The following is a 10001-nucleotide window of genomic DNA, read 5'->3' as shown; positions in this document are numbered from 1 at the left end:
CTTGCAGGACGTACAGACACGTTCTTCTGATCGGTGGGTCAGAACATGAAGTTATTTAGTGACATGCCTGTAAATATGCTCTTAAAAATAAAGCTATCATCTTTAATTAATGACACCATTGGGCTATTTTATTGTTAGATACGAACAGATACGTTCCGAATACAATTAGTTAAGTGAGCAGAAGTGATACAGAAAACACGTCAAATTCGCATATTTGTATCCGGAGTTTGTGCTGAACCGCACCAAGTCCAGGCTCAGAGGGCATAATGGTGTTCTGCAAGTGCTTGTCACCAGCCCTCCTTTGGTTTCCTGCACCAGAAGGGATTCAGGCGGATTCACATTCGCGTTATTTCAGATATCATGGATACGTATTTCAAGATGTTTCATGCTGGAATCGCTTTGGGCCCATTTCGTGCATTTCCACATATGCTGTAAAGTGATCAGTGCTGATATTACTTCATTCCGTTTATAAGGGTGATGGGATAGCAGAGTGGTTAAAGCGTCCGCTCGTCACACCGAAGACCTGAGTTCGATACCCCACATGGGTACAATGCGTTGATCCTTTTCTAGTCTGCTTCACGGTGATATGGCTGGAGTACGCCAAAAGCGGCGTGAAATTAAATTCACTAATTACGTTTGTAGATTGAGGTGGCCCGCATGAAAGTGGTTATGGTATCATAGTAACCGTTGTTCTTTTATTCAGTCAACACCTTGTACATCGTTCAACATATTTTACATCATTCAGTGAACATTTTGATCAGGGATTGGGTACTTGATACGTCCGTGCTTATCTTGACATATTCCATCCTTAGCTTGACACATTCCACGATCATCTTGACATACTCACGATCATCTTCACATACTCACGATCATCTTGACATATCTCATGCTTACCTTGACACATTCCTCGTTAATCTTGATACATTCCATACTCATCTTAACAAATTCCATGTTCACTTTGACACATTCCATGGTCACTCTGACACATCCCATGCTCACTCTGACACATCCCATGCTCAATTGACATACTTTCACGGTCATCGTAACATATTCCACGCCCACCGTGACATATTTGATGCTTACCTTGACATATTCCATGCTCACCTTGGCACATTCCGTGCTCACCTTGACATATACCACGCTCACCTTGATCTATTGTAGGCTCATTTTAATATATTCCATGCTCTCCTTGACATATTCCATGCTCACCTAGATTTATTGTATGTTTATCTTGAAACATTCCATGCTTACACTGACATATTCCACGCTTTCCTTGGCATATTACATGCAAATATAATATATCTGATGGAGTCACCTTACAGTTCCTGTCCTACCTCACACACGGAAATTGATCTTCTGACAGTGAAACCAGTATCACCATTTACGATGTAATTCTGTATGAGTTAGCTGTGGATACATTCTTGTACATGAGTATATCATCATGACACCTTCACGGTCATGTCACAGGTTCCCGTATTGTATCCTGGAGCGTACTCAATATCTATTACACTAGCGAGGTATACTTCTCATCAAAAATGTTTCTACTTCAATCTATCGCGGCTCGTGGATTTCATGCCACTATCGTGACGCAGGACGACGATGCATGGTGGCGACGTATATCAGGGACTCCATGTGGTTTTCATTGACATAACACATGATCCTCATCACCATCTAGCGGGTGGACATCCATTGCCTGAGTTTTCCTTCTTCTTACAACGCTAACAGCTGCAGCTGACATTGAACTTAATACCAAGCAGGATCCTGATAAGATACAATAATTATATTTATATATGCCCAAACAAGATATTAAAAGAACATGTTTATGCATCTCATCATATGTAGTATCCTCGAATCATAAGTACAAATGACATAAGATTAGACACTCATCGTATTTTCTCTGTATATCACATTCACAATTAACAACATTATACCTTACCTGCAAAAATGTACGTGAAATGGTACACACCAGTTGACGTATAAATCCAGCCTGAAAATGAAAATATAGTTTTTGCAAGAGTGTTGGTTTAATGGACAATCAAAACAATGACACAACTGTATTATCAGTAAAAAATATTAACTACACTGTTTACTGTGATGTTTCCATGAATTAAAACCACTGCACTGATGACTCTGTTTCCAACATTATAGGGTTCTAAATAGGTGCAGGTAATGATGAAGAAATCAAGTTTCCACAGTAGCTATTGTGACAACCTGATCCCAGTTAACACGCGACAGCGGATTATAGACCACGCGGGTTACAGAAGATGTATTGTTCAGCTGAAATAATTCATGGCAAACAGGTTTCTGTTCTCAAAGTTATATACCACTTACTTGCAACTGGAGGACCTAAGATGTATCCAATTCCCTGGAAGAAAAATGCAAACCCATAAGCCACTGGAACCTCCTTTAGAGTTACCAAGTCAAGGATTATGGGACCAATCAGAGTATTAATTCCTTGGCTGTATGTCCCATACAAGATCCCAAACACCAGCTGTGTGTGGTAGGTGCTCGAATAAAGAGGGAAGAATAGCACTATCATCCCAGATATTCCTAAAAGACCAACTTGGATGATAATATGTGGTATCTTCGAATCTGAAGTTATCAATCCCGCAGATATTCTGGAAATAACACTGCCAAAGCCCATTGCTGTAAACACGGTTGCGGATTGATCTGGCGAACTTCCCTTGAGCTGAGTGTAGTAAGGAAGATGAAAGACGGCAGCAGATTCAGCCAGAGTCCATAGCGCGAGGCTTATATTATACATAACAAATGACAAGTGTTTAAAGATTCTGAAAGCAATAAAAACATTGCCTATGTGTGCTTTAATTCCTTCCGTTTCTGGAAGGTAAAGTGATGGAGGAAGAGAAACGTTGTCATGGCTTGAGGATTTTGAACCACGAAGTTGTCGGTTGGTAAGTTCGAACTCAACTGTGTCATCAACTTCTGTTTTCTTTAATATTAAGGGCTCAGCATTAGTGGCTTGTTGGTGCACTGAGGAATCACTTTCGTCTCTGATTTCATTAGCTGCCGGTTCCATTGGAGTGACAGTTATGCTGTGTGAATGTCCATGTAATGGCCTGAACGTAACACTGGCAACACACATGTGGAATTCTACAGCACCAAGAAGAAGCAAGGTTCCACTGAGATTGTAGTTTCTAAGAAGATATCTCACAAGAGGCCCGGAAACAAACAGACCCATACCTCCACCAGCACTGCAAACACCATATGCAATCTCTCGCCTCTTTAAGAAGTAGTTGCCAGCAACAACGCCAACTACATTGCAAGCAAGACACAAACCAAACCCTGTTAAAAGAAATATAAAGTTCATGTTATGTTGTTTCAATGTGAAAATTCAACAACGTAAAATAGTATTATCTTAATGTAAACAATGTACAAAACCTAAGATATACTTTCAGGATTATTGTCTCAGTTGATATCATAAGCAGCTCCTTGCATCAGTTAGTAGAACATGGAAGCTGCATCACCTGTCCATGACTGTTAAAACTCTTCGACGAAGACACACTACCTTCACAATCTATGAAATATATTCTACGTATAGAATGATATACAAAGAAAAGGTTAATTTGAAAAGGAAATCGGTCCTCTATTATGCAGAGAGTCCTATGATATATTGTCTTTGTACTTTGACCAAGATAAGACAAGTTTACCAAATCAGTTTTGATTACAGCATGAAAGGAACAGAAAACATCCTACAGCAACCCCTGGTTTAATTGATGCAGGTGTCCTTGTGTACACACCTGCAATGAAGCCGTAGGTCAGTACTAGTCCCACTATAGATCTGCAAAAGGAGGCACTCGTCATTCCCAGAAAGGTGAAAGCAGCACCAATCAAGGCTGTGGCACGTGAACCAACTTTATCCTGGATTAGGCCAGCAACGGGACCTGTGAATGTGGCAGTAACAGTCATGAGGTCAGCAACGGGACCTGTGAATGTGGCAGTAACAGTCCTCCATAAGCAGAAAATGTTCGTGACAGTAAGTGAGCTTTGTCAAAGTGCGCCTGCTTGTGCACGACACAAAAACACTGGCTAAGAAGATTATCAAACACACGTTCCCAACCAATATTGCCTTTGAAAATACAAAGAAACAGAAATTCAGGGGCCTAATACTGGCCCACGAGGGCCAGTGGGTGGGTCGTCAAAGTTATATGGAAGAGATAATTTCTGGTGTCTGTTGCAATGATATTGCTAAAGTATTGCATTAAGCGACGTTACACCATAAGTATTCACTCAAACGTTTACATAACAGTATTCGTCTTGTCATCGTGAACTAATATTTGGATTAGATGCCCCAAATCAACTGTATAATGTTATCTGTATAACGTTATGCAATGCAAGCATGAGCTGTAAAATACTGAATGTAATTATTTGCATAAATCCTGTAACATCTGTGACCAAATATGCTAAACCAGGTAACTAACAGAAGCAACACAGATCACTACATGTCTCGTTTACAGGGAAAACGTAGTTTGCACAATAGCAATTCCGACACCTACAATTTGGTGGTTCTGTCACGTCAGTGAGGTTTTAGTTTGTTTAGACGCGGCAAAATCACAATTATTTTTAGAAATGGCAATAAAAAATAGTTACACGCACCAATACAAGTGACGCGCCGATCCCCGATAATTTTTCTCACTTTTTTATCTAGCCTTATGTATTGTTATGTTGAACTGTATTTACCTGATGAACAGGTTGGAAACAATAATAATGCAGTTACTGCTAAATCTGTTTGTAGTTTCCCTATGCCTGTGTACAAACAATAATATGTGTTTATTCAGGACATCGTTCTAGGTAGGGTCACCGTATAAGGCACTGTGTAATATTTTTGGTCCTTCAAATTTATCTGTATCTGAGAATAGTAACTCCTAAGGTCATCATGCAAAGTGCATTAAAAAGACATCTATGTAACCAGTTTTTCCATGACGTGCCACGTTCTCATTCTGGAACGTCAGATGGTTAACCTGAAACAGGTCAAAATTTAGTGTTCTGCAACAGTGTCTCAATCTAGTGAGCAATACGTTAGCGTATCTTTCACCGCAGTTATAATACATCGGTGGCAACGCGGACTGCTTGATACGACAATTTCACAAGAAACTTTCAGCCCTTATATTAAAGTTTATACTTGGCAAATCAAAGCCTCGTAATACATAAGAAGGTATTGTACGTATATTGAAGGTTTATACTTTCATAGTTACGGAAATGAATATATATTTTCAAGCACTGATATTAACTTTTCCAAAACACTTCACGTTTAATTTATAATGCATATGTAATTTTTAAAAGTATGACTCCATAGCTAACTGCAAAAAGCAGTTCTTGTTTCCCACCCGAAGGAGGTATAGATATGAACTTGATGACGAAGATATGATGCAGGCGAATTTACGTACCTAGTAACGTACAGGTCCCAAAGTTTATGGAGCCTACCCAAGAGGTCTTCGTCAGATCGTTTTCAATTTCATCTAACATGGCGATGTTCATGACGCCTGGAGAGTATGCCAGAAGCCCAACCATGAACTGGAGGCCGAACGCAGCCACGAGGACCACCCAAGCGTAGCCTCGGTCAATGTTGGCGTTTGCAACCTCCATTCTGGGCTGCATCTGCATCATAAACACATATCATGACATATTGCATTAGAAAATCTAAAACTGTGATCTGAAATCTGGAGTGAAGCATATTCTCCTTTAACTGTAGAGCGATTCATTTGCCAGCGGAATCGGGGGGTCCATCTCGTTGGCACATGTAATCGTATCCCAGGTGTATAGAGCCATGCTCATGCTGTTGGTCACTAATGATGTTTTGTTTTGTCGATTTGTGACTTTTCCTGTTATAACTTACTTCGCGTTCAGAAATGTGAGTTCGTCTTTTCTCTTAAACGCTGGCCACGTACGTAATACGTTTACGAGCGCTTCGCTCTTTTGTTGTTTGTGCTTACTGTACTTCAGGCATGTTGAGGTAAAACCGTCTGTTTCTTTTTCTAGCCAAGTACATGGCATTATATTGTGTACATCATTCCGTCTGTGAGTAAACGCACGTGAGAGAGAGAGAGAAGGTAGAGAGAGAGAGAGAGACAGACAAACAGCCAGAGAGAGAGAGAGACAGAGAGAGAGAGAGAGAGAGAGAGTTAATCAGCAGGTTATTCTGAAACAGTTTGCAGAAAAGATATAGCTGGCAAACTTTCGAACGACATGAACATCCGAGCAGGGTTTGATAGAAACTCAGTACGTATGTACCTCTCACGCAGTGTTTTATACTGAACACAAACCATCAAAAATGGTACTCATCTTCCATGTAACCGTCATTACAGACAGTGCACACTCTTACAAAGATATCTACGGAACATGTCTCTATAGTAAAGACTCCAACGTGGTGGAATTGGCATAAACATGAACATTGAATATATGAATTGCTGAACACGTACATGATTAGTAAATATGAATAGAACCATAGTTAACAGTTTGTATTTGGATTCGACCATGCCCACGTGAAATACTCGATTTGACTGCACTGTTAATAAAATAAGACCAAATAAAAATTGAAAATGCGTCTAATTTTATGATCGCATTACTATGCACGTATACCACACTGCCGCGCTACTTCCACTTGACCATCAACATGGCTGACATAAACACAACAGACGTAATGAAAATGATAATAATAAAACATTCATCAAAAGTAGAAACATATAATTGTATGACTTCTTCCTCAACAGTTATCACCATCATATTACCGTCTGTTATAAAACTGTTCAAACACAATTAATAGACCCATCCACAAACCAACATCACTTATCTTATCATCCGTATTTACACAAGATTTACATCACATAGTCATGGTGGAATTTATAGCAAAACGTGCCTACGATTTGCCTACCTGGTAAATGGTATATTTGCTTTCGTCCATGTTAGTAATGAGACTTACACAACATGTGATATCCAGCAGGTTTGATGTTTGACGCACTTCCTGAAGATCTGGCTTCGCATCTTCGACAATCATGTGCGGAACTTGGCAAGTTAAACGTCAGACGAAGCCCCGAATTTATGCAGCTCAGATTCCCTCTTGCCTCTTCATCATTCATAAAGTACAAACGTCCTGCTTTCTATCAGCTTCCCAACAAGAACGTTAGTGCTGTTGGTTCATGATGGTACATTTTAAAACCCCCTTTTCCCCACAATCCTCTGTCCCAAATGTTGAAAAAGGAAATTCCATAAAATCCCAGTTTGTTCGCATTTACACAAGTCAATGCGTTAAGGCCTCCATTGTCTCTCTCCAGACGTGCAGTTGTAAGTGCGACAAAACGGTGGATGTAGTTAGTTCTCCGTCGTTTATTGGGTTAATCCGAACAGCTTAACTTCATTCTGACCTCTCTAGATATCGCCGGTCGTTGACCCTATCGAGTCATCAACCTTTCATCCCTGGAAACCCGACCAGCTCGGCGTCCCCAGAAACAGACTTGCACAGTCTCTCGGGTAATAAATAAATGTTTGAAAGATAATTTCTATAAGATATAAATATTACTATAACAAACTGGCGTCCTTCGATGATGTACTGCCAGCTTATCTAGACTTACCTCTCTGAAGAATGCAACTTCGATGCATGTGGTGTAGAGTTAATCAAAGCAGTGTGGCTACAATTATTTCTTGTGGCAAGTTTTAATCCAATTAATGTCGTATACCAGACCGTGGATTTTTTTTACGATATCGGAACACCAGCAAGATTACAATCAGAGTTAATTAGTAGCAGACCGTTGTCTTAAGATAAACTAACATGAGATAAACTAACGTGAGGTAAGCCCTAACATTTTGGAATAGCTGAGAAGGGATATCTATCTTCAAACACAGTTCTAAGTCCATCAGTGGGTCCACAACACTTCAACCATGATTTCATATGGTAACTACTTGGTATGATAGCAATTACTCGGCGACACTTGGGAGGCGATGGTCAGCCACCTTACTTGCCTAACCCCTGTCAAGCAGCGACTAACACAAAGCAGTCACAAAGGGTCGACTCCTGATCAGACTGTCAAAAGTCGCATTTATGGCAGATGTCTGGCCAGCCTGTAGGACCCCGCACCTCCTCCACAATGTCATGCTTCAGTGGCCAAACGTCCATTGTTTAACTTTGATTACAGGTAGCTAATCTGCAAATGACGCCGTACGTTGGTAGCCATGGTAACAATGGTCAAGGTGAGGCGATTTGGTTTCTATTGACAGCAACGTCATCTTCTGGAGCGATCTTTGCTCATATGGTGTCTTCCCAAGAAGACGACCGTTGTACCTCTCTTTAAATGCAATGAATGTTGTTATAAGGGATTGAAGCCATGGTTAGGTTAAAAAGTCAAATTTGACTGCATAAAGAACTAAAAAGTAAGACAAAAATTGTAGCGCCATTGATTTATTCATTATTTTTCATTGGAAGTACACCACGATGTGGTAGATATCTTGGTATGGATGGTTTTAGGTACCGAGTGGGCCAGAGGAAACAGGACGACTGGATATCATGGAAGTGCATGGAGAAGAACTGCAAGCCTAAGCTTCTACAGTGAATTACGTCTTCATTAAACAAGACTGGGAACACCTATGCCACCTCTTACAATACACTAAAGCTGCCTCACATCTGTTCAAACTGTCCTGAATTTTACATTTTATTGTTATTTAATGTCTAAACTCTAAAAAGTCGAGGTAAATTAAGAATGTCCTTGCTAAAGGATACCGTGTCTTGATTATCTTCAGAAACAAATTGGTGTGAAGGGACAATAACTGTGAACATTTTAGGAATAACACCAGGTTTTAGCGGAACGGGTAAACATGTCCTGACCTCTCGGTAGCACCCAAAGTTTCCCTGAAATGGAAGTATGTTTGGCCTAACGCTGCGCATATTCATTTTTAAAAACTGGACCCGGATTGGTTAACAAGCAGTATGTTGCTTATCTGAATATCTCTCTAGAATACAAATGTGTTATAAATATAGCACTCATAGGGAGAAAAGCATGGTATGAACAAAAACAAACAATAGCTTTCCGGAAATGTAACAATCAACGACTGTAAATATATAGAATTAGAACAATTACCGGTTAAAAGTAACAGTTAGTGCAATTTTGGTTTACTACATACAATACAAATTTACCTGACAATACAATAGATAGAATCTCATAATTCAAGATTCTTATTTATTAGATCCATTTGTTTGGCTGCAAAGCTTTGATTTGAAGTGATAATCTTCATCATAGAAGTGTTTGCCACAGAATGGGTTTCCAACTCACACTTGAACGAAATTGTAATTTTCAAAAGACGACTTCTTTAAGCGCACCGGACTTCTACGAACGTCCTTCCCGAACGAATGAAATGAATTACATGATGGTTAAATTGAAATCATATGGTCTCTGCCTATATATGTCATGGATACTGACATGGATTCCTGTTATTGAATTTGGACTGGACATTTACTTTTCATTACCTTAAGTCATTCCATTATAGCTGTTCCCACTACACTGAAATGTATTCGTTATAATGGATGGTAGCCACGTGTGCGTCTACCAGGCAGCAGTCAACTTGAGCTCTCACAAATTCCCCCCTTTTCATCCAATTTTATCAGGTCCATGTCTACGAAAACTTCACAGCAGTTGCGTCATGTTCTGGAGACTCTTCCTATGATGTCTTTGAAGTCAAAGATTGTTGCAAAATGATTGTTGACTTTGTTGATATTAACAGTTTGGAATCTCATCTATATTGATACTACAGCATTGAAGAGCTATTGTTCATCAATCAGTGAGCCAAGCCCAAATACCAGCAGGATTAATGTGAGTGTTAGCCAACTCTCCTACAGTAGAAGCCAGCTGACTGACTCAGGTTCTCTCCAATCAAACACACAATGGATTCAGCCAGAATTGTTGCGTCACATAAGAAAGCTAAACATCAGTGAGATTAAACCTACGAATAGAGGCTGTAGAGGTGGCAAACGTAAACAAAGCATTCTGGTCTGCTGG

At 39.9% G+C, this 10001-nt stretch overlaps 1 protein-coding gene across 1 annotated transcript; it reads right to left on the bottom strand.

The window, feature by feature from the left end:
- Positions 1-683: 683 nt before the first annotated feature.
- LOC137282605 (monocarboxylate transporter 5-like) lies at positions 684-5610 on the bottom strand. Its single transcript, XM_067814379.1, has 5 exons — positions 5406-5610; positions 3759-3902; positions 2332-3303; positions 1937-1987; positions 684-1761 (listed from the first exon to the last, which is right to left on the bottom strand). The coding sequence occupies exons 1-5, from the start codon at positions 5602-5604 to the stop codon at positions 1640-1642; spliced, it is 1488 nt and encodes a 495-aa protein (XP_067670480.1). The 5' UTR covers positions 5605-5610; the 3' UTR covers positions 684-1639.
- Positions 5611-10001: the final 4391 nt, after the last annotated feature.

The sequence above is a fragment of the Haliotis asinina genome, chromosome 4, assembly GCF_037392515.1.
Source record: "Haliotis asinina isolate JCU_RB_2024 chromosome 4, JCU_Hal_asi_v2, whole genome shotgun sequence".
Lineage (NCBI taxonomy): Eukaryota > Metazoa > Mollusca > Gastropoda > Lepetellida > Haliotidae > Haliotis > Haliotis asinina.
Note: the sequence above shows the minus strand (reverse complement) of the source record. Positions and strands in the feature narration are given on the sequence as shown.